This window comes from Bos indicus x Bos taurus, chromosome 5, assembly GCF_003369695.1.
Source record: "Bos indicus x Bos taurus breed Angus x Brahman F1 hybrid chromosome 5, Bos_hybrid_MaternalHap_v2.0, whole genome shotgun sequence".
NCBI lineage: Eukaryota > Metazoa > Chordata > Mammalia > Artiodactyla > Bovidae > Bos > Bos indicus x Bos taurus.
The window spans coordinates 94,624,088-94,650,171 of record NC_040080.1 but is presented as its reverse complement, the minus strand read 5'-3'; the positions used below and the strand labels follow the sequence as shown (position 1 = coordinate 94,650,171).

At 39.7% G+C, this 26,084-nt stretch overlaps 1 protein-coding gene across 1 annotated transcript; it reads left to right on the top strand.

Annotated features, from left to right (window-relative positions):
• Positions 1-822: 822 nt before the first annotated feature.
• On the top strand, positions 823-17,186 carry GTSF1 (gametocyte specific factor 1). Its single transcript, XM_027543110.1, has 9 exons — positions 823-936; positions 2,762-2,807; positions 8,721-8,821; positions 10,600-10,726; positions 11,159-11,242; positions 11,991-12,054; positions 13,285-13,379; positions 14,826-14,858; positions 17,083-17,186. The coding sequence occupies exons 2-8, from the start codon at positions 2,792-2,794 to the stop codon at positions 14,840-14,842; spliced, it is 504 nt and encodes a 167-aa protein (XP_027398911.1). The 5' UTR covers positions 823-936; positions 2,762-2,791; the 3' UTR covers positions 14,843-14,858; positions 17,083-17,186.
• Positions 17,187-26,084: the final 8,898 nt, after the last annotated feature.

The following is a 26,084-nucleotide window of genomic DNA, read 5'->3' as shown; positions in this document are numbered from 1 at the left end:
TCTTGCATCCATGAAATTAAAAGACGCTTACTCCTTGGAAGGAAAGTTATGACCAACTTAGCATATTAAAAAGCAGAGACATTACTTTGCCAACAAAGGTCCGTCTAGTCAAGGCTATGGTTTTTCCAGTGGTCATGTAGGGATGTGAGAGTTGGACTGTGAAGAAAGCTGAGCACTGAAGAATTGATGCTTTTGAACTGTGGTGTTGAAGAAGACTCTTGAGAGTCCCTTGAACTGCAAGGAGATTCAACCAATCCATTCTAAAGGAGATCAGTCCTGGGTGTTCTTTGGAAGGACTGATGCTAAAGCTGAAACTCCAATACTTTGGCTACTTCATGTGAAGAGTTGACTCATTGGAAAAGACCCTGATGCTGGGAGCGACTTGGGGCAAGAGGAGAAGGGGACGACAGAGGATGAGATGGCTGGATGGCATCACCGACTTGTTGGACATTGAGTTTGAGTGAACTCCGGGAGTTGGTGATGGATAGGGAGGCCTGGCGTGCTGCGATTCAAGGGGTCGCCAAGAGTCAGACAAGACTGAGCTACTGAACTGAACTGGACAACTTGCACTAACATGGCTTCCTTCTCACCAGCATCAGTTGACCTCTAAGGTGTCCCATCCCCTCCTCGAGCGCTATGTCTCAGCGCTCATTCTAGTTTCTAAGATGGCCCCCACAGAGGCCGGGAAGGCAGCGCGAGTTCCAGGCACGCAAAGCCACTGTCATTCCAGGTGCCGGAGGACCACCTCCCGAGAGGAGGATGGGCGGAAACCAAGAAGGGAGTGCCAAGAAGGCAGTCATCCGAGCGGCCCGCACCCGCTGCGTCACAGGAAGTGGGGGCCCCACCCACTAACGTCAGAGGCCGGAAGGGAGCGTTGCTGGGGCACGGGTGTGAGCGAAGGCGACCGTGGGGCGAGGAGAGCGTGTCTCCGCCGAGGTAGGAAAGAAGCCCAGGTCCTGGCTTGGGGACCTCCAAAAATCTCACCGTTAGTGGACTAGGATACTTTCACCTTCTAGTATATTCCCTCTTCTGCCCGCCTTGTGGGTCCTCAGCAAAGGTGTTTAGGCAACCGGTGGGTCTGCCACTGCTTCGTCCCGTCGAGGGCCTCCCTAGCTCCTTAGTCTTAGTTTTTTAAGTTAGGCACCTTCCCCACCTTCTTCTATTTAGCCCCATTTTTAAATAGACTCTTGACTTTTGTTTAAAGGAGGAAAAATGTTGGTTTTACTGAGACCCCAGCTCGGTTACGTGTAACCCGTTGCTTCAGGCTACAACCAGCTCCCAGGCTTGACTGCTGAGTGCGCATTTCACCGCCGTCTAGTACTAGGAAAAACGTGAAAAGTTGGTAACAGTTTGATAGTGATAGGACACTTACATGGACAAGGCTGAATGATGAGGCTGTAGTTTCCAGTGCCCTTAATCTACTGTAATTTAGTCTTTTTGCCCCCAGAGGATAGGGGGGCTTCTTGCAAGTTGCTGAATCTGGCACTGATTGTGCCTTTAAATGCCTTAAAATCAAGGAACATAGTGTTTGGTTCTTCCAGTTCTCTTTTTATTTTTGTTGAAAAAGTATAGAGTAACTATAACATATCAAAAGGAAGGTCAAAATTTCTTAACTCAGACATGAAAATTATTTTTTCATGGCAGTTTCACCAGTGATTGTCATTTACAAATAGGCTCTGCAGCAAATTACTAAACAAGTTCCAGCTGATCACTTGTATTTCATATCATAGGTTCCAAGACTGCTTATGTCATAGAATGGGGGGAAGGGGTGTGGAATTGTATGAGGAGAGCTGGCTCTAGGGGCAATAACTGTAAATCTAGCCAGTTTTAAGTTTACTATGGGGATGGTTTTATATAAATTTAGTCTTTTTTGTAATGATAAGTTTGTTTAATCACAGAGCTCAATAGGGGAGAGTCAGGTGGAAGAGGGTTCAAACTAAAAATTGTCTTTTAATCTTCCATATTTCTGTTACAGACTTATTCTTTTATGATTCTGTCAGCTATAAAATGGACAGTTCTTGAGTACTGACATTCAGAAATGTTCCCTCAGTGCACAGAGGGAATGAGTATTACCTTGAGAAATTTAAATAACCAAATCTGTCTGGTTTAGCGTGGAGGCGGGGGAGGAAATAAAGCATCACTGGGAAAAGTGTGATACTTCCTAATCATGTTTAAGAAAAATCATAGAAATAGTAAACTGGCGTGTCTCTGGGCATACTGAATGGATTGACTGTACAGTCTGACATAGGCTTCCAGCGTTCCCAAGTCCTCAGGGGCAGGGGGAAGCAAGATTGGCAGCCCGATCATCCTGTATTTTTAAGGACTTGAGAACTTTAAAATAGTACCCTATTCCTTTGTTTATCCTGCAGTTTAAATAACGTTCTTGTGGGCTTGACTTGCCCCTTCTAATGTTAAATAGCATCAAACCCTAAAGGATGGTAAAGTGATAAGGTGTTGTAATGGCACTTAGAATTGACTGACATCCTCTCACCTGAATACAGTTTTAGTAGTAGTCATGTTTGGTTTTTCTTAACTGTGAGCCCTAGAATCTATTCTAAGAGTGTGAGTTAGGCAGTGATAAAATGGTTCAAAGTAGTGAAGAATGCATTAAAGGGGAAAAACTAATAGGAAGAGGGAGATGCTATAAGGGTTTTTTATATTAAACTTGGGTGACTTCAGTTCTAGTTTGATTCCACTTCTTAGGGCTTCTTTTGATATGTTTTATTTCTGATTTCCTGATCCAGTTTTTTCTTTCCCCCAGCACTTTGGATTTGGCTCCTTAATTCCCAACATGGAAGAAACTTACAGTAAGTACTTCTTGTTGCTTTTAGAAAATAAGTTAAGTTACTTACATGTAACTTTCTCTCTGACAAGACTTTTAATGTGTTGAGAAAGATTCACTTTTTCGCTAAACTGCTGGGAAGAAAAAGTGAGACTGTTTAGTAATGCAGAGAAATGTCCAAATTTGAAATAGGACCCTTGAAATTAAAAAGTATGAGAAGTCATCAAGCTTTGAGAAAGCTCCGGTTGGGACACCTATGTTAAACTATATTTTTATTTATTAAGTGAATAATTTTCATTCTTTAGAACTTCAGTTTCTCCTGTTAGTGACACAGGGATGGTAACCCCTGGTTTCTGTTTTTTGGGGATAATATGGTATACCTCATATTGATGTGCATTGAGTTTTTAGGATTAAAGAAATCCTAGGGAGGATTCGTCATAACAAATAGATTTAACAAACTCAACTTACATTAAAGCTACCTGTGTTCTCTTTATATATCTGTAAAAAGGTGTCCCTAATTGATTATGTAGTGTAAGAATAGTTGAAGATAGACCAGAAAGACCATCCATGAATTAATTATCCTATGTAGAAGAACAGTAATCACGGAAGAAAACTGATTAGTTGTTACTAGCCAGTGTAACTTATTCAAAGCCTCTGTTATTTTATTGCATAATAAACTAGTGAATTAGTTGGAGAAGGCAATGGCACCCCACTCCAGTACTCTTGCCTGGAAAATCCCATGGACGGAGGAGCCTGGAAGGCTGCAGTCCATGAGGTCGCTAGGAGTCGGACACGACTGAGCGACTTCACTTTCACCTTTCACTTTCATGCATTGGAGAAGGAAATGGCAACCCACTCCAGTATTCTTGCCTGGAGAATCCCAGGGATGGGGGAGCCTGGTGGGCTGCTGTCTATGGGGTTGCACAGAGTCAGACATGACTGAAGCAGCTTAGCAGCAGTAGCAGGGAGGATTCTTATTTCTCTAGTGATCCAGGAATCTCAATGGCCCAGAAAATCAAATGGGAGCTGGGAGAGCTAGGATCATACAAGAGTAGAACAAGAGAGGCCTGAAAAACCATTTCATTCAACACTAGAATTTTACAACAGAAAACGGAGCCTAGGTTAACTAATTTACCCCATGGTTACGTTGTTGGGGACAGAGTCAGAACCAGAGCCTTGTATGTTGTTTATATGTAGTGCCCTACTTGATACCTCTAGGCACTATGGTTTCTAGACCCTGACCAAGTTTGAGGAACATCTCAGTGGATGAAACTTGTCAACAAGGCTGCCTTTGTTTCTTACCTTGCTATCTTGTTCAGAATCTCTTAAGTTCTAACTGAAAGATATTTTAGTTCCATTCTGCCTTCAAGGAAGAGTCCAATAGAACCTTTATCACCAACAGGTAGAAATTACATGGAAACAGTCTTTATTAAATATCTACTATAGCATGCCGAAGAATCACCTGGGATACTTGTTAAGACACAGGTTTCTGGAGCCCTCCCCCCAAATTTTTGATTCAGAAGGTCTGGGACTCAAGAATTTGCATTTCTAACACGCTCCCAGGTGGTAATGCTAATAAGGACCATACTTTGAGAATAATGGATCTAGAAGTCTGATTCTCCTTGATCTTCCTTAGGGCTCCCTGCTTCACTTCCTTAATTTTTCTAAAAATATGTTAATTAAAATCTGAGATTTCTGTGTGAGATAGATACAAGAGATTTATATTTATTCTTGGAAGCTTACTACTCTGTTAAATTAGAAAGCATCATCTCCCTTTATGTCTCGTATTCTTTACTTTTTCCAGTGGTGATTTTTTTCTTAGAAAAATATCACTTGGTTCTTGTAATTACTGCTACATAGCACAGACTTTTTTAATCAGTAGATGTTTGTTAAAGAAAGAAGGAAATGGTTAATTTTGCTGTTTCTTTAAAATTTTTAAGTTTGTGGTTAAGTAAATTTAGTAAAATATATTGGCTTGTAAAGACTCAACTCTTAAGCATAGCATTTTTTTCTGTTTATCTGTGTCTTGGTAAAGTTTCACTGTTTTTAAGATTTAAAAAAAAAAAAGAACCTGGCAGTATGTTAGAAATGCATAATCTCAGGCCTCATCTCAAACGTGCTGAATCAGAATCTATAGTCCTCAAGTGATTTAACACCAGGAATCAAGTTAAAGTGAGAAATACTGTTTAGAATGTACTTGACCTTTCCCCCCAACTGATCTAAAACTCTCTAATCTGCCAGATTCCTGAGGCTCTCCAGCTTCTGTCTTCAGGCAGTACCTCTTAGCTGATGATACTCTTGTCAGGTCTGGTTCCTCATTTCCGTGCAGTTTCCTCCATTTCTCACCATGGGTTCTGGACCCTATCCAAGTGTGAGGAATATCTGAGTCTGTGCTTTTGGAGGAAGCTTGTCCATGAGGCCTACTTTGTTTTCCGAATTAAATTATATTCCCAAAAAGTCACTCAAGATTTTTGCTGATCTCTAACAATCTAGAGAGCTGGGATGGGGTGGGAGGTGAGAGGGAGGGGAACATGGCTGATTCGTGTTGATGTATGGCAGAAACCAACAAATTATTGTAAAGCAATTATCTCCAATTAAAAAGAAATTTAAAATTTTTTTAATGTTAAAAAACAGGTAAACCAATTTAAGGGACATTCTAAAAAATTTTTTTGCTGAGGAGTTCAATATTATTTGTTACAACTTTAATTTCATATACTACTTTGTGCAGTACTCCTAGGTATCTGCCCAAGGAAAATACTCATACAGTACACAGATAAGTATATATTAGGTTGCTAGCCACAGCATTTATGTAATAGTAAAAACTAGAAACAACGTAAATGTATCAGTAAGGGAACTGAGTAAGAATCTGTGCTACATCCATACACAGCAGGGAAATGTTTCTTACATTTCACTGATACAGAAGGAGCTGTTAAGTTTGTTTGTTTTTTAAAGAAAAGCAAATAAAATAGTTACAGGAAATCCTGTCACATGCTACACTCTGAGGACATTGTGGTAATTTAATTAATCACAAAAAGAACTGCACATGGAACAACAGACTGGTTCCAAATAGGAAAAGGAGTCCGTCAAGGCTGTATATTGTCACCCTGCTTATTTAACTTCTATGCAGAGTACATCATGAGAAACGCTGGGCTGGAAGAAGCACAAGCTGGAATCAAGACTGCCGGGAGAAATATCAATAACCTCAGATATGCAGATGACACCACCCTTATGGCAGAAAGTGAAGAGGAACTCAAAAGCCTCTTGATGAAAGTGAAAGAGGAGAGTGAAAAAGTTGGCTTAAATCTCAACATTCAGAAAACTAAGATCATGGCATCTGGTCCCATCACTTCATGGGAAATAGATGGGGAAACAGTGTCAGACTTTATTTTTGGGGGCTCCAAAATCACTGCAGATGGTGATTGCAGCCATGAAATTAAAAGACGCTTACTCCTTGGAAGGAAAGTTATGACCAACCTAGATAGCATATTCAAAAGCAGAGACATTACTTTGCTAACAAAGGTCCGTCTAGTCAAGGCTATGGTTTTTCCAGTGGTCATGCATGGATGTGAGAGTTGGACTGTGAAGAAAGCCGAGCGCCGAAGAATTGATGCTTTTGAACTGTGGTGTTGGAGAAGACTCTTGAGAGTCCCTTGGACTGCAAGGAGATCAGTCCTGGGTGTTCTTTGGAAGGACTGATGCTAAAGCTGAAACTCCAATACTTTGGCCACCTCATGTGAAGAGTTGACTCATTGGAAAAGACTCTGATGCTGGGAGGGATTGGGGGCAGGAGAAGGGGACGACAGAGGATGAGATGGCTGGATGGCATCACCGACTCGATGGACATGAGTTTGAGTGAACTCCAGGAGTTGGTGATGGATGGACAGGGAGGCCTGGCGTGTTGCAGTTAATGGGGTCGCAAAGAGTTGGACATGACTGAGCAACTAAACTGAACTGAATCACAAAAAGACCACATGCCATGTGATTTCACTTGTATGAAATATCTAGAATAGTCAAACTCATAGAAACAAAAAGTAGAATAATGGCTGCCAGCGGTTTCAGGGAGGAGGCAATGGGAGTTATTTAATGGGTATAGAGTTTGTTTTGCAAGGTGAAAATTTCTAGAGGTTGTCTAGATTCACAACAACGTGAATATAATTAACACCAATAAACTGTACACTTTTAAATAGTTAATGTGATGAATTTTGTTATTTATATTATTACCATTAAAAATTTTAAATTAAACATAAAATTGAAAAATGTTTAATCTTTAAATAAAAGACCCGTTTAGAGCAGACCTTAGTTATCAGAGACCAAAAAGTAAAGCGTTTTAGTAGGAAGCTATCATTATTAACTCTGATGTATGCCACTGTATGGGCAGTAACATGTGTATGAATCATAAAGTATGTCCAGTCTGTCAGCTCCTGACACGGCCTATCATTTGCTTGTGATAAAATGGATTAAATGGAGGAAAACTAACAAGAATTTCATCTGTATACTCTTCCTGTGTATCCTGAAGCTTCAGAAATGTGAAAGGATCACTGCTCAGGATGAGCCTGGTTGGCATAATAAGCCTGCTTGTCCTTTAAGACTTTTCATTCCTGTTCATTCTGTCCTTCAAGTCACCTTTCTGACTCATTTGCATCACGATCACGGTTAGCAATTTATCCCATGTTTACCACTCTTCCAGGGACACTGTTTCAGTTCCCCTGGCTTCTGATTTTCATAGCAGTCTCTTGGTTTATAAGCTTCTTATCAAATGTGAATTGTTTATCTTATTTCACTTTTATTATTGCCTTCAGTGGTGGCAACAGCATTTTATTAGATTGCCTCTTGTCCTCATAATATATTCAAAATGTACTTAACTGTTTAACTTCTCTCCTTTAACCAAGATTCTTAAAATTTGGGGCTCAGCCTGGACATTTTGCAGAACCTAAGATTAGTTTTACATGTTATGAGAAACTTCTCTAGAGTCTATTAAACTATTGAAATGGAGCCTGAAAGTATAGTCTTCGAAGGGTACTTTTAAATTGCACAATATAGGTTAGGGGTTGGCTTTCTCACAGTAGCCTCATATATGTGCAGTTGTCTCAAACTTAGGAGGTTCTATTTTTGCAGATTATTCTTTCTACTTTTTATCTGGCCAGTTTCATGATCATCAGATTAAAGAATTCTGTAGGGGGTTTTTTCTCATTATGTTCCAAAATATGAAATTTTGGAATCTTTACCAATTTGGTAAAGGTATTGGTCTCATTTGAGAGGTAACTAGATTCACTGACTAGGAGCTATTTCGAGAAGTACATTAAATCAGGCAGACAAAAAAATAAATCTATGAACGAGTATTTCCTAAGCTTCCATAGAACATATAACTGATATAGAGCAGTGCTTACCAACTTTTTTCATGTCATGACAAACTAGTAAATAGGGATGCTGGTGTAGGGGGTTAACTACCCTCAGCTTGCCCTAAGACTAGTTGGGGACTAGGGGGCACATGTGCGGTGGACCCCCACATCAGTATATCAATACATTGTCCGTTCCAACCTTCAGTATACTGCCTGGGAAGTTTTGGTTGAACTAGCTAGAGAAAAGAATGACCCTGAATTAGCACTTTCAGAAAAGGAAAAGACGTATCGTTTAATTTTTTGTTATAATAAGGATTACCAACAATAAAAACAACAGTATTTATGTACAACCAAATGTGAACTTTGACCCCACCCCATGAATGCTGGTTTTGCTGGACTTAATGAAGATTCAATAACACAGTTTTATCTTACGTTTTCAGATGTTTTTAGTCACCCTTTAAAAAAAAACTTTCAAGTTGTTGTTAGGCTGTCTTGTTCAGTTCTTAACAGATGCTGTTGAAAAATCCATGTGCCAAGGATGCTGAAATGTTGCAAGGGCCTGTTAAGCTTTATACTTAGCCTGTTTTTCTGTCTTTCAGTCGATACTCTGGACCCTGAAAAGCTGTTACAATGCCCCTATGATAAAAACCACCAGATCAGGGCCTGCAGGTTTCCTTATCATCTTATCAAGTGCAGAAAGGTATGGTATTATTTTCTCAATTTGCCCGGTGATGGCCTCCTGAATTCTTTTAAAAAACCAAGTTTTATAAATATCAAAGAATTTTAGCATATATGTTTTAATTAAATGCCAGAATTGCTTTGGGTTAAATGCCAACATTTATAGAAAAGAATTTCTTTATTTCTTGGGTATGTAAGTTTTTTCTCATTTTGGTTTTTCCCCCAACTAGTGACACAGCACCCTTAAACAGTTTCTCTCTGGTCTTCTCACCCTCTGTGAAACAGAGGAAACACTAATTTTTACTAGTGATAAGAAATCATTCTTGCCTTGTAAATTTGATGTACTTATTGTCCTGATAAGGATTGAGTACTGTAATACACTTATTTCTGATTTTTTTGTTTGTTTGTTTAGAATTGTTAGAGAAGTTGAACAGCTAGAGGTTAACCCAAGAAAAGATTATTCATAAAAATAACTATTTCTCCAAGTTTCAACAGTAAGCATCTTTAGGGGGAGCGGGGAAAAAAAAGCTCGAAGAGTTTTTTCCCTCTGGTCACCTTTTGTAGATTTAGTTGATATAAGCTAATTTAATGCTGATGTATTAATTGAGACAGTTTGAAAGGGTGGTTAGAATAGAAAGGTCAGATACAGAGGCCAGAGTTCTGCCAGGATTTATGCTTGGAAAACAATTTAGGTATTTAATCCAAACCTGCATACAGTTCACATATGCATTAATATTCTTCAAGGGATGTTTCTCTTGCAGTCCTGGAGACGTGATTATAATGCCATTGTTGATTATTTCTCAGCTCCTTTCAATGTCTAGAGCAAGAATTCCTTAAGGTTGAACCTAGACATTAGAGACCAGCAGATACCACCACAACTTCCTCCTGTAGGCTCTCAGACATGTCCCAAGGAGAAAGGTTGGGAAAGGGAGCCATCATCATAACTCCCCTCTCCTAATGCTCTTAATCTTCAGCCACAAAACCTTTGCATTAGAATGCCCACTGTCCCTTTAAAAAATCATGGAGATACCTGCCCTCACAATTTTCTCCATCTTCTATTTTTTTGCACCCTTCTCCCCACTTTACATTATTTTTACTTTTTTGAGTATCATTTGTGATATATCTTTTGCTTCTCCTAATTTCTTAATTGCTGGTAAACTTAACATAGCATTTGGGTTATATTAAACACTTTGTTTTGTTTTCTTGTTTTGTATTAAAATAAGGAACTTGGTCAACAGAGTTCTCTATCATCTGGACTTTTCCTTAGTGAAATAGCTGAAATAAAGGACAAATTGTTCAGAGCCTCATTTCAGGCATCGTTACTTTAAAGAAGTGTTCCTGTGTTAATCTGAAAAATCACTGGGTTTGCCTCTTCTGCAGCTCCCTTCCCACAGCTATTTTCCTGCACTCTTGTACTGCAGCAGCAGGGGCGCTACTGCAATGCAGACAAAGTGTGTTTTAGTGTTGCTGTTCGTCCTGAATATCAGCTTTCAAAGACATCCAGAGAGCTGTGCCTTACAGGCTGTGCCTTACAGGCTGTCCCACCGGACTCGTGTGACCCTGAGAAGTAAACAGGGAGAATATATGATTCAAATACCCAATCTTAAATTCACTGTTTACTTCCTTATAAACCATTTTAACCCCAATATCTGTGTTGTCAGTCTTTATAATCATAACAAAGAGGTAATGTCTCTGTGATCTGTATAGGTGATAAATAAATCTCTCTTAATGTTCTGCTGAGTGTACCTATCACAGTTCCACCACAAGTTTATTGAAAAACCACTTTAATTTTTTTCCCAGAATCATCCTGATGTCGCAAACAAACTGGCAACTTGTCCCTTCAATGCTCGCCATCAGGTTCCTCGGGCTGAAATCAGTCATCATATCTCAAGCTGTGATGACAAAAGCTGTATTGAGCAGGATGTAGGTAAGACTGACTAGCTAAGATGTTTCAGTACTGGAGGTTAGCTCCGTCAAATTTATATGATGCTACATTGTCACCTTGATTTTTGGCTTTCATCATTTCAGAAAAACAATACCTTTCTGCCTTTGAGATTTTTAATCTTAGCAGCAAAAGATTGTCAGGTGCCAGACTTCTTTTTCTTCTGAACAACCTGATTGATTTTACTAATAATTCGTTTAAAAATAAAAATTCTTTTATTACCGTAAATACAGCAAACATCTTTGTTTCTGCTTCTCTTTCTTGTCTTCTGTCGAAAAGGAGATAAGACCTGTTTAGCTTTCATCCTATCCATTTTTCAGAAACAAAGACCCTGCAACCTTTTAAGCCACTAACTCCTTTAAATATAATAACTTGGCAGTGTCCCCTTCTTCAGTCAGAATCTCTGTTGTCTTGCAGTCAACCAAACCAGGAGCCTTGGACAAGAGACTATGGCTGAGAGCACGTGGCGGTGCCCTCCTTGCGATGAAGACTGGGACAAAGGTGAGGGGCCTCCACGTCTCTTTCTCCACAGTGCCAAACTCTGGAGTCGTTTGCTCTAGACAGAAGGAAGGGTCTCCTTTTTTATGAACATACCATGTTGTTCAGAATGCCTTATTATTCTTACTGAGCCCCAGTACAAAGACAGTTGTATCTCTGTGCAGACACACGGAACAGCCTTTCCCACTTGATTGGAAAAGAACACTACTTTACATATGTTTTTTCCATAAATTGTGTTATACCATCTGTGTTTGGTTGTTACTAGTCATGTTTATTCGGAGAAGGCAATGGCACCCCACTCCAGTACTCTTGCCTGGAAAATCCCATGGACGGAGGAGCCTGGTGGGCTGCAGTCCATGGGGTCGATAAGAGTTGGACACAACTGAGCGACTTCACTTTCCCTTTTCACTTTCATGCATTGGAGAAGGAAATGGCAACCCACTCCAGTGTTCTTGCCTGGAGAATCCCAGGGACGGGGGAGCCTGGTGGGCTGCCATCTATGGGGTCGCACAGAGTCGGATACGACTGAAGCGACTTAGCAGCAGCAGCAGCAGGCACGTTTATTATTATTTATGTCGCTTGTGTTTCTATCCTTCAGTTAAATTCTTGCTACTGTGTCACTTAGGGTACTTGACCAGTTTTTACTTGCTTCTCTGAACTTGTTTATTATTTCTCATCTCACAAATTCGACAAGCATGAATTGGTGTTTTACCTAGTAGCACCACAAACTGTGTTTTGTTTCCTTTGGCAGATTTGTGGGAACAGACCAGCACCCCATTTGTCTGGGGCACAGCCAACTACTGTGGCAACAATAGGTAAATGAAAAGATCTCATTCCCACCACTTCCTCCCAGAATCAAAGTGCTCTGTTACCAACAGAAGGCTCCAGAGCATGTATTGACCTCTTTCCTCAATGATGTTACTTGGTGGTAATTTGTCTAGATATAGTTTTGGTGGTTTTTTTTCTATTTATTCCTTGAGTCATAAAAAGGTCACATGCTTTGCATTAATTCCTGTGGGAACACAAAAATACTAGCTTGTAGTCTAGCACAGGAGACAGTGGCGCCAGCCCTTCTTATGTCTTAAGAGTTTTTGCTAAGTTCATGTTATTTTAATGCTTTGAAAAACTTATGTAGCTGTACTATATGTGTTATTTTTGCTCTGGATAACTAGTGTCTAAGGAAAAAGTAATCTTAAAAGTTTCTGATTTGAGATTGGACAATCCATAATACCAATTATGTATGGAAAAAACTCATCTCCTTCCCCACTGATTTTGTATCTAATTTAAATCTCTAAGATTTTTCATTACCACTTGATCTTCAAACCTTTTAGGATCATGTTCCGAATTCCCTGGCAGTCCAGTAGTTAGAATGCCACACTTTCACTACCAAGGGTGCAGGTTCCATCCCTGGCTGGGGAACTAAGATCCCATAAGCCATATAGTGTGGCCAACAAGAAAAAAAAAGATCATATTTCAAACCCAAATGAGAGCATTTCCAGATTAGAAAATGAAAATATTAGATAGTAGACTTCATTTTATCCTCAAATAGAATACTTAACCAATTTTTATTTTTTAGCTCCTAAAGTCAGTTATTATAAGTGTACAGTTACTTGTAGTTTATGTGTACACTGAGATAGAAAAACTTAAAGATGAATTCCATTGGTACAATTTTAATTTTATCTCAATTCTGTGAGATTTGTGGCCTTTAGTTTGGTTGTCTTGGCATTTTTTATCTCTTATGTATATTGAGTGAGTTGATGAGCCTGTCATACAATTGAACAGTAGATGGCATTGCTGTTTATCTCAATTTCTAGAAAATGAAAATGGTTAAACCCATCTTAATGCCTGTACAGAACAGTGAGCTATCCAGAGAAGTGGTAATCATTCTAATTGCAAGAATGTTTTGATGGAAATGTGTTTACATTTCAGAATGTAGGTGGTTGTTTTTCCCCAAATTACAAAAAACACATTTTGATTGTCTTATGTTTGCCTGCCTAAAGAATGCAAATATGCCAGCATACTCAAATTCATCTCTCTTTTTGCAGCCCTGCAAGCAACATAGTTATGGAACATAAGAGTAACCTGGCTTCAGGCATGCGTGTTCCCAAGTCTCTTCCATATGTTCTGCCATGGAAAAACAGTAAGTGAAATAGTGGCAAAATGTTCTTGCTATGTGTTGTACTAAATAAATACAGTTGGTCTTAATTATTCAAGGACATGTTCAGTCTGAATACCGAATGCCTTGCACCCGTATGGCCCTGAGAGTGAGCGCCTCCCCAGATTTTGCATCTTAAGCACATCACTCATCTCACCCTGGTCCTAACCCTGGTTAGTAACAGGCAAGTACAGGATCACAGAAGCCTAAAGAATATTTTCAAGACAGGGTGATGGAGAAAGAAAGGGCAACCCACTCCAGTATTCTTGCCTGGGAAATCCCATGAACAGAGGAGCCTGGGGTCACAAAGAGTCAGACACATCTTAGCAACTGAGCACACGTGCATACTAGTTGAGCTTCCTGACAGAAAGCTCTATGCTGTGTGCTCTCATCAGTATTCTTATCTGCTCTTCAAAACTATAAACAAGGAACGTTTTGGTTAAAATTTTTTAATTATAAAATACATACTAATTGCACAAAAAATTGTTTGCTTTGCTGGTAGTTGGCAGATCTGGACCCTGAATGAGTCTCTTAACTCCCAAGACCAGACCAGAATTATCCCCACGTTTCCTTTTCCTGCCTTTTCAGTTCTTTTTGTTTCCTGCCCACTCCCACCTCTCTTATAACATTTCTCTACCCCCATCTCAAGCCTTTGGTTTCAGGTATGAATAAATGCCTACTTCAATTGTGAATTACTGATGGCTTAAAAAATTACATTTTTGCAAATAAAACTCAAACCGAGAAAGAAAAAACAAGGGTGACCACTGACATCGGATTCCATGGATAAATTTGGGACCAATAAAAAGACTATTTTAACTAGGAGGAAATCATCCCTGATTTTTAAAGCATAATATCAATAGGGAATTGGGATTAGAAATTGGATTGCAAGGGCCTGAAAGGTAATGGGTAGAGACAAAATGAAAGTAATGTTATAAGAACCAGCATAAGAATGGTATTCAGATGTCTTCCCAAGGCCTTGGAGACAATGCTGAGTAAATAGGTCTGAAATTCATGTCATACCACCCTAGTAAAGAAATTCCCATATATTGGTACACCCAACATACTGTCATTTTTATTTAATATAAACTTCCTTTTCCTGATGTTGCCCCCAAATTCAGATTTCCTTGATTTCAGTCTTTGTTGTTGTTTGAGCTAATTTTTAGGTGGCTACAGGATCCCCTTTAAAACATTTCCCTTTGGATAGTTGCATTTCCCCCAATATGAGGTTACCTAATCATATGCCCTAAGGCTTGATAGGTGGAAGACTATTTTCTTTTTCCGTGCTGAAATCCAGTCACTAATTTTAAATTCTGCTTTATTATATAATTCCATATACCCCAGGAATAAATCATTTGTGTTTAGTAAGACTAGGGGGTGGAGTGAATTTCAATTGACATGGTGTATTTATTTTGAAATATTTCTACTCCATAGATGGAAATGCACAGTAACTGAATATTTCATCAAGTAAGTGTTTCAGTTTTATTTCATAATTTTTTCAGATGGTAGCAAGATTTAACTGGACATAAAGCAATCTGGGTCCAATTTTCTTTTAGATTATGGTACCAAATTAAAGCTCTGTGTGTGCCTTTCGTTTTTTAAGTATATAGCCTCTGTTATGGCTTTACATGCTAATGAATAAACATTTACTAGTTAAATTAGAATTCTGTTACATGCCAAGTTGCTCTCCCTAACGTTAGTGCACATTGCCTTTTTCTTTTTTTTTTTAATCAAAGTTGCATTCTACATCTATCATGCCTTTTTAATGGGCTGAGATTAATCAGACAGCTGTGCTTCACTGCTTTGCAATTCTTTCCCTGTGCAGTACAATTTAATACTCATCAAAAAATGCATACTTTTTAACTAGCATTTTAAAGTTTTGGGTCTCCAAAAGTCTCTAGATCTTATTGCACTGTAGATCTTATCTGAATATTTGATTTAGCAGAACCTTACAAAATCTATATAAAGAGACCAAAATCTTTTAGTTTTCGTAGATGAAGCCCATCTTTGAGATACCCTATGTACCCACAGCAGAGCCAGGTTTGATGCTTCAAACGGCTGCCTTGGCTGAGGTTGACCAGCCACATGGCTTCTGGCAAAAGAGGAATATTGTTGGGCCGGGAATGGGATGATAATCCCCACTGTCATGAGATGCTAGGCCTTCAGTGAATATTTATTGAATGAATGAGTAATTGGCTTGTTGCCTTGTAGTCCATTCACTTTTTCTGAACAGTGAAGCAGATGGATCTTCTGCGAGCTAGGGTTTGTTTTGTACCAAAACTGATGTTTCTTCTGTTGAGAAACAAAAGATATTCTAAAAGCAAACACCCCTTAGCTGAGAACAATAATATTTATCAGTTGCTTCTAGGGACGGGCCATTTTTCTTGGTAGGTTCTGACATCAAATTATTAAATATATCTGGAAGCCAGAAAATTGGATTTGGTCCCAGAAGGCAAAGAGACGCAACTGCAGTGGAGTGCATCAGAAAAGCACACACAGACCTGGGTAAATGAAGAACTCTGAATCCTTCTCTGGCACACTGCTCAAAGTGTTTGGTGTTCATCCAGTATGGATAGCTACCTATCCAGTGGCTACTCTATGGTGAAAGCCTAGGAGAAACTTCTTGTCACTTAGGACTAAACACTTTTCTGCTTTGGAAAAGTGATAAACTCATTACACACTGATAATTTTTCTGTACGTGTTACCACAGAGGAATAAGGAGGAAAATTTAGGTAAGAATCCTTAAATAGCCACAGATCTTCTTATCCTCTTAGTTAAAAATAAAGCACCATTTTTTGAACGCCTGTTGTTGCAGAATTCTCTTCTTTGGGTAGATAGACACACACACACTACACACACACACACACACACACACACACACACACACACACACACACACTGCTACACACACACACACACACACACACACGGAAGGCATGACTTATTCCCTTAAGGAACTTAAAGAGTAAGCAGAAAATTTTTTTTATTGCACATACATGAAAAGGGTTTGTTCACCTTGCACTTAAATGCTTTATCCCATTTATGTTTTCATCAACAATATTTTACCAGATAAGTGCCTCAGAAGCAGGTATACCGTGTTCATTTTTGTTCCCCTATTATGCATTGTGAGCTTCCCTGATAGCTCAGCTGGTCCTGGGTCGGGAAGATCCCCTGGAGAAGGGCACGGCTACCCACTCCAATATTCTGGCCTGGAGAATACCCAAACTACATAGTCCATGGGTTTGCAAAGAGTCAGGCAGAACTGAGTGACTTTACTTTCAATGTGCATCGTAATAGCTCAAAAAATATTATTAAATTAATGAGTAGATAGGGTATATGAAAAGAGAAAAAAATAAGTTAATTGGAATTAGTCCAGAATTGTCTGGAGAAGTCAGTTGCCTGGATGGTAAATTCTGATTTTCTCTTCACCCATGGTAACTATCAAGGACTGTATATTGATCTCTGTATAGAATGTTTTTAAATCAATTAACAAGTTTCTGTGTGATTAGTAATACTAAAGAGCTAAGGGTCAGAAGGTACCTGGTGTTCTGCCCTTAACAACAACAGATTCTTCCAGCAGACCAAGAGACTGTAATTGGGCTATAGTTGTGTGGCCTGTTGTCGGATGTGGTTGGTGCTTTTGTCATTGAAAGGAACTAAGAACTCTTATTTTTTTCTTGTTTCCTTACAGATGCCAGACCCTGGAAGACTTTTCTTCCCGCTACAGTGTGTTCTTCATTTTTTTTCTCCTAATCTAATTATAGAAAGATAAACTGTCTGTGACTTGCAAACTGACAAGTACCTTTTTTTTTCCCCTCCCTGCCGTGAGTCCTTACTCATTTGATACAAGAAAAAACCCTCATGCTCAGAAGAAATGTTTCAAGTAAACCATCATTGTAGACAGCTTGATAATTTGGTTAAGTGCCTGCAGCCCCAAGATCAGAATTCATATCCCATTCTGCATTAATGAAACAGAATCATCTAAAGTTACCTTAAAGGATCCAGCTAAAGCAGGCAAGAAATTTGGATTGGAAAAAGTAACTGTGTTTGTGTTCTCTGACTCACATGAACCAAATTCCTTCTAGCATTTATAGGAATGGACCTTTTCTGTTTACTGAGTCTTTGATGTTGATAGCATTTATATATAGAAATATACCCCATTCTTATTTAGAATCCTTAGGACATCTTGTTCCCTAAACTTTTCTAACTTAGGATAGGTTTCTTTTCTCTTTCCCACATTTCAGCTAGAAATTGTACTAGCTGTCAAGGTAGGTGTGGATTATGTAGGAGTGAAGATTAGAATGAAGAGGAGGAACCAGTGTACATGTGGAGAAGAGATAGGCTTTCCACCTGTGTGTGAAATTTGATTAAGCTCAAAGCTGAAATGTGTGAAGGCCCTGGGACGTGTGTGTAAAAAGTTAGATTTCTGAAATACCCAAGGCTCTGGCTATCCTAGCATCTTTTTGGCCCTCAAAAGGAGACTTCATAATCTCCCAGACTAGTTCTTTATTTGGTTGGTTGGTTGCAGATTTGGTGTGGTTTGAGTTTAAAACTGTCTGGCACGGGAAGGGATTTGCGATCTGGTATAGATAGGGACTCAGAGGAAGCATACTGACCAGTAATAACAAAAGTGATCTCTTGAGCATTGTTTGTAGGGGAAATGGGCTCTTATGGAATGCTTCTTCCACAAGTTTCATGCAAAACAGGATTCTCTCCTAATGAAGCAAAACTATCTGTTTATTTAGTTCCAACTTCTATAGACAGATTCAAGATAATTCTGCTTCTACTGGTATAAATAAGTGAATAAACTATTTCTTCTGGAGAGGGTGATGTGGTGTATTAAGGAGGAGGAAAAAACACCCATTATGCCCCTAATTCTGGTCACTTAATGTTTGTCAGTCAACAGCTCACAACACTTTAACTTTATTTAAAAATAGTTTTAACTGGAAAATACAGAACCCTTTTGATTTCATTTATTTGGGTGATAACAACCCAAACTGTCTATATTACACTTGAAACCCAGAACTCCTACCAAGTTTAGGAAAAACAGAAGTATGAGTCTTACTGCAAAGAATTAGCTACTTGAGTATAACTCAAAGAAGGGATTAAATAGAAAAGAGTTACTTTGTGGTTTTTAAATATCTAGAGAGGCAAATTAGGCTAGCATCTATCATTCATGAAAAACCTTATGTTGTTATTTTAGGACACCTCTTTGCTCACCAGTTCTAGAACTTAACCAGCAATACATGTGACCTATCCAAGTGTGAATAACACTCACTATAGGTAAATGCCTGCCTATATTAATTTTGTTAGCTCACAGAATAGACCACCCCATTGTCTCTTTAGTAAACTAATGATTAAAGCAGCCAGTTTGCTTAGGATTTTTTGGGGGCCTAGGGTACACTAGTTTGGATTTAGTTTGCTGGAGATTTTGGACATTCCCAAAAACCAGAGCAAAGAAGTGCCTTGAATTCTACTACTGTCAGAAGTTGGGAGGTGAAGCTTGCTTATTTTTGAGACCTTTTTCAGAGGCTACCTTCTGTTTGGAATATGAACAGTGGAAAGTAAACAGTTGAATATTCTACCCTAATTTCAGTGAAGGTCAAGTGTTATGGTTAAAGGTTAAATGTAGACATGTTTCAGAAGCTTATCTTAGCCTTTGAGTTCTGCATTTTGATCTTATCCAGGAAGGGAGAACATTTGCTTTCGGGAAGGTTGCCTTTCTCTGTGGGTATTCTAGAAGTGCCATTGTGATTTGCAAATGTTCTTACCAGGAATAAACAAATGTAGGTAGTAAATGATGCTTAGGTCTCCCGATAGCTGTACTTGAGGTAAACAAGGGGAGTATTCGGGTTCAGTTTCAAATAGCGCACTGCAGTACCCCTTCATTGGCGAGACAGAACAGTAGCCGCTTGTGTTAGTCTCTTACACCCGTACTGGCATTCCGAGAGTCCTCTATTGTACTTTTCACCATTCATATTACACTCCAAGGTAGACAAAGACTAAAGGGATGATGTTACACTTCTTATTACCATTTGTAAAGAGGCAGGTTATAGAAATCAAGGTGATTTGAAGCAGGACTGTCCTTGGGGAGAAGATACCTCTTAGAAAATACGTTTTCTTATGCCAGTTCAATGGGTAGAATAAGGAAAATGACTTAAATTCCATGAGAAAATTACTATAGTGACTGCTCATTCTTTTGACCACTGTCTTCCTGGTACTGTTCAGGTTCAGAACATACTCACATCCTACTTTATAGGTGTGGCTTCTTCAAAAGCCACTGAAAACACATTAACCCGTTACCTTGTACCAGTAGTCTCAGCTGACTTATTCCAGCCATACTGAAGTCTGAAAAACACAGACCTGTGTATGGGGTGGGGGGTGAGTATTATTTTGCCCTTGACACAGCAATTCCACTGCCAATTTACTTAACTCTGAACAACTTGGTAACTGCTATAACAAATATAAAATCTCAGGTTGTAACAGGTAGGAAGACCAGCATCCTAGGCTGGACAGTAACCCTGGAGAAAAGCCATATGGTCAGCAGATTTGCATTCGTGTTTACCTCATTAAAAGGTGGTTTTTTGTGAAACTAAAATAGTGTGAGCACTTTTGATGAACATTGAAAAGACATTCAGTTGTTTTACTTTAGTCTACTTACATATACACATATATATGGAAGAAATGAATCTATGTTGTATTAAAAACTACTACATATGAACCCAACCACGCCTCTTAATTTTTATTAAAATACTTGTCACTGAAATAAAGTATACTTTCCCAGCTCATCTGTTTCTGTCCTGTTTCCTCGGGCGTTTGAGGATTTCATCGGACAGGGTTAGGGGCTTAAATTATTTAGCTCCTTGTGTTGGTTTTCTCTAGAGTAGAACTTTATAGCAGAGGTGCAAATTGAAAGTCATGGAAAGTCTTGATCTTTAGACGTTTCATTGAGATATGCTTCTGTCGAATTGGAAATTTCAACAGAAGAGTCGGTGGTGTAGCTTTATAAGGCCTTGAAAACAAACACTGATACGAGTCTACTAGGTGCGTACGTTTGATATCCACCTGTCATACCTCATATGCTCAGAGCTGGAGGGGAGTTCAGAGAGCATTGATCCACAGCTTCATCTGGTCTGTAAAGAAATAGGCTCTGTACCAGTATGCAACAGGACATATTCTTTTAGGAAAAAGAAGGATAAACACAAAATCCAAGATAGTTGTTCTCTCCAGGGGAGAAGTCAGAAGGATAGGATCAGGAAAAAACACACTAGTCAGTTTAATTGGGTTTTGGGTTTCCCAGTGTTAACTATGCTTTATACATGTGTATTAAACAATGTAATTCTAAAACATCTAAGAATAATTGCTAAAATCATTGCAGAAGGCTTACTGCAAGCAAGCCACTGTTCTTTAACATTTTGAGTATTTTTAACCAAGGGTAGGGAGATAAAGGCCCTGAAAATTTTCTGTTTGCCTAGAATACCAAGCTTGTTAATAGTGTGCCATGACCATAACTTGGGACTTCTGATTCCTAAGGAGTTACTGCCTTGGGCTTCTGTAACCGTTATGTTTCTCTAAATGTTAATTCTGCACTCAGCCTCTTACTCTCTCAGGCCACGTGTTTCCTCCTCAACTTGTTTCCATGTCTACCAGCTTGGACTGCGTGGTTAGTCACTTCATTGGGCTAAGTCAGCACCCTGTTCCCTTGAATCTGTTGTTTTTCTGCTGTCTCCGCTTCACCAGTTATCAAATCAAGTGAAACCTACCATCTCTTACTCTAATCCCTCTGGGTTATCGAGCATAGTGATAGGAAATCACATAATATACCAACTGACTCTGCTGCAGATGTATGATTTTTTAACTCAAGCACTCATTCCTATTTGGCTTTTTTCAGCTTTACCTGGTAACTATTATATTCTTTTTATTGTTCTCAACTTTATAGTCCCTACTTTCCACCCTTACTCTCAACAGATGGCTTTGCCTCTTTTCTTTGTAGAAAAAATACTGGTCATCAGACTTGACTTCCTCTTTTTCCCACCCCTAGATTTGAATGCTTGTGACATCCATTTTCTCCTTTTATCTCAGAGGCACACTTCATCTCTAAAACTAACCTCATCCCTGTAAGATAGCTCTGCTGTTGATGCATAACAAATTTCCCCAAAGCACCATGGATTAGAACACATGTGTGCCAAGTTGCTTCAGTCGTGTCTGACTCAGTGCAACCCTAAGGACTGCAGCCCACCAGGCTCCTCTATCCATGAGATTCTCCAGGCAAGAATACTGGAGTGGGTTGCTATGCACTCCAGGGGATCTTCCCTGGATTTAAACACTAGCAAACATTATTACCCTCCCAGTTTCTAAGGGTGAGGAATTCACAAGTGGCTTAGCTGGGTAATCCTGGCTTGGGATCTCTCTTCTGGTTGCAGTCAAGATGTCAGGCAGGGCTACAGTTTTCTGAAGACTTGAAGTGAGGCTGGAGGATTTACTTCTAACATGGCTCACTCACGTATTTGGCAAGTCTGTATTGGTTGTTGGCAAGGCCTCAGTTCCTCCACATATGGGACTCTCCATAGTGTGTTTGAGTGCCCTCACAACATGTCAGCTGCCTTCCCCCAGAGTGAGTAAGTTAAGAGCAAGGAGGAAGCTATAAATTCTTTAATGACCTAACTTTAGAAGTCACACTCCATCGTTTCCACAGCATGCTTTTGGTTACGCTGGTGAGCCCTTTTCGTTGTAGAAGTCGAAGGAGCATGAATACAAGGAGGCAAGAGTTATTGGGGCTGTCAAAGGATGGCTCTCCCAGCTAACTTCTTCTGTCTTCCAATATCTTCCATAAGTTATTCCCTCTTTTCTCTCAATTCTATTTCTTTCTCTTTGTATGTTATATTTTTCAGTAATAAGTAAGTTGTCTTTAAGCTAAAAAAATGCTACCATTACATTCATTAAAAAAAAAAAAAAAAGAACCCTCTCCCCCATATTAGGTTCAGTTGCAGAAAACATCCATTTGAGCCAGTCTAAGCAGGAAAGGATTTGTCATAGGGCATTAAATGGATCACAGAATTGTTGAGAAGACTGAAGAAATAAACTCTAAACTGGACTTCCAGAAATACCAGCCAAAGACTGCTCCAGAAGGTTCTGTGTCTACTACAGTTAAGGAAGCTGCCAGTTCAAGAAGCACACTACCGTATCTGCCACTGTTAGCATCCCCAAATGGATGCCCTGCACCCTCTCTTAATCCTTGCTGACTTTAGAAACATAGGATAATACATCCGATTGGCAGATCTGAAATAGTATCTGAACCCTAGCTACAAGGGATTGTGGGAAATGTAGTCCAGCTTTCCAATACCATACACTAGAAAAGTATCATGTTGAGCAAAACCAACATGTAGAAACCTCCCCACTGCCTCTCTAATGTTTGCTTGCTTCTTCCCTTCAGTGCTAGATTTATTGAAAAAGTCTATACTTGGTCTGAAGTTCCCACTTACTCAATCCATTGCACTCTGCCCACTCTGTTCTGTCTCCACTCAACCTACTAATTTGCAGGACCAGGGGTCTATTTTAGTCCTACTGCCTTGAACATTCAAGGAGAAGCAAGTTGTTGCTTGTGACGCTTGTGGCAAGAGCCATATCAATGTTATGCACAAAAGAATTACTTAAGGCCACTTTCTTGGAACAGGCCTTGGACTTGGAGGCACTTAAAGCCTTGAGCTTCAGCTACTATCTGGACTTGCTGTTCCTCATATGTAATCTAGGTTAATGATGTTACTGTTTGCCTAGTCTTTTCAGAATTCCTCATTCAGTTAATCACCAAATCCTGGAACTTTGCTACCAAAGAAGCCTTCTGACACCAACCAGTTCCTTGTATCTCTGCTGTCACTGCCTTATTTCAGAGCATCATCCCTGCTTGGACTGTTAGCAACCTCCTACGTAGTCTTGTAGCCACTCGGTTCTTCCCATTTCACTCTATCTTCCACCTGCCTTCAAGATATTCAGTAATCTGTTTCCAGTTTACCTAATAATAATAGCAAAGGCTTTTTGAGCACTTGGTCTGTGCCAGGCACTGTATAAAACACTTCATTTGCATTATCACATTCAGTTCCCCTATGAAACATATTTTAGGTCCCTACTTGGTAGATAAGAAAAGTGAGACTATACAAGATTTGTATATAGACTATACAAGATTTGACCAAAATTACTTAGTTTCTACGTGGAGGAACTAGAATTGCAGTCAGGTCTGCTCCCCTGCAAAGGCAGTGTTTCTTATTCCCACCACATTTTACAATTGCTCCAGCCTCATCTCTCCTGACTCTGTTAATAGTCTAGCCATAGTGAACACCCCATCTCTCTAACACACTGTGCTCTTAATGACCACACCTTGGTACATCTTGCTTCCTCAAATGTACTTGTTCCCTCGCCTTCCCAGTGATTCTCTGTTCAGCATATTCCACCTTCAAGTTCCAACTCAAATATTTATTTGGGTAACCTCTAGGCTCTCTGACCTAGGCTCCTGTTCTCTATTAGTACTAGTTTTGAGTTGCGTTGTGATTAACTTCTAAATGCCCATATCAGCCAGTTTAGGGAAAAAACCACTCAGAATTCCCTGGCAGTCCACTGGTTAAGCCTGAGCTTCCACTGCAGGGGGCACATGTTCAATCCCTGGTTGGACTAAGGTCTAAAACCGTGGTGCAGCCAAAAAAAAAACGCTCTCAACATCTCGGTATTTTAAGCAGAAATGTAAGACAGTTATGGAGTGCTTACCAAATCCTTTGAATAGCTAGAAAAGCAGGCTGTAACTGGGACCTCTAGGAATGACTCCCAGAACACTACCAAACTAACACCAACAGAACTATAGCCTTGATGGCCAGGGGAATACTGAGTGTGAGAACACAGCACCATAGTACCACCCAGGGATCAGGAAGCTGCTGACAAACAGGACGAATGACCCCACAACATACATAGTATCAGATTTTTGCAGAGCTACTGACCAACATAAACATCCAAATGCATGGTCAGCAGAGGAGCAGAGGGAGGAAGAAGGAAACCGGATAATCAGAACCTGGAGCGTTGAGGGTTTGCTCTAGGGTGTGTTGGGGTTTTTGAATGTTTGCTTTTATAAAATAAGATTGAGGTAAGCCCTTTTTTTTTTTTAAAGGACATAGTTATTTTCAAAGTTCACAGGAAAAGATACCATATGCCAAACTCTCCCCCTCCAAAAAAAAAAAGCCAAGACTTTTGTTGCTACTGTACTTGAGTGAGGGGGTTGGGGGAGTTGGGGGGCAGGCACAAACCTCCTGAGTAAAGTAGTTATGAAAGGAGTTAAGAGAGAATGTTGAACTAGGAGTCCACACAGACTTATCTTGAATCTAAGACCAGCCCTTTGACTTTGGAAACGTCCTTTAAACTCTGCTTCATTCCTCTCTTCTCTGACCTCCAAGATTCAATCCAACCCTAATTTTTGATTTTTTAGTTATTCAATTGAAAAAACATTTTTAAAGTAAAGAGGAAGAAGATTATGCAACCATCTCTAGGGATTTCTTTATTTTTGATCACTGTGTAAAATTTCCCTGTTAACCTTAAAACATTCTTTGAGGCTATCCAGATGTGAGGAGAAAAGCAGCGGGGAAAAAAGGAACCTAGAAAGTGGAAGGGATTTTGCCTTCACCATATTGAATCAAATACAGCCTTTTAAAACACAGAGCAGCTTCGGAGTTCCCTAATTTCCCAGTTTGGAGTTTTAGTTAATCTGTCACCAGGAGTTGAAGGGGGAAAGAAATTCTTCAAAGAGCCATCACTGATTCTAGAGCTAGAAGGGCCCATCACAACCTCAAAAGGCAGGCTTGTTATAAAGACTGCATTAAAAAGCATCCTCCTGGCTATGGTAGCTAGACCAAAGATTAAACAGCTTTCCCCAGGTCCCTGCTACCTCCTTTGGGCTATTTGAGGTGCTTGCTGTATTTTTTAGCCTTTTTTTTTTTCTTTCCCTGCAAGACTTGTCCTTCATTCTCTTGCTTCTCTGATGTAAATAGCTTTTCAGAGCACAATTTCCAGACAAATCTTCAAGTGTTAGCCAAGGGTCAGTTTGCCAATACTGTTTTTTGTTGTTGTTATTTCCTTCAAAATAAGAGACACCCGGCAGCGACTGATGCTGTCTTCAGAGAACGCTGTGGCATTACAGGAGCCCTGTGCAGCCCTTCATTTCTCCCCTGCTAATATGCTTCCTTAGTTTGCTTCAAAGCTTGTTTACCAACTTTAGCTTAGTCCCCAGGCTCTCCTCCCTTCACCCCACCCCCTGCATTGTGCATTTCAAAAGAGAGAAAAATAACAGCCTCTTCTCAGCCCTCTCCAGTGAAGGCAGCAGAAACAGCAGGGCCAATATGTCAAATTGTACAGCCTTCTCCAAACCTTTGCCCAGAGATATTTCAGGTTAGCAAAAGAAAAAGCCACTTGACATATAGCCTCTTTTCCAAGGGCTTTTGACAGACTGGGAGGCTCCAGGGCTGCCTCTTCCTTGTGTGCACACATACACACACACACACACACACACACACAGGTAAGAGTAAATAAACAGGGTTTAGTTCTTCACCACAGATGATACAAACACCAGTATTACATCCACTGCTGCTGCTGCTAAGTCACTTCAGTTGTGTCCGACTCTGTGCGACCCCATAGACGGCAGCCCAACAGGCTCCTCCGTCC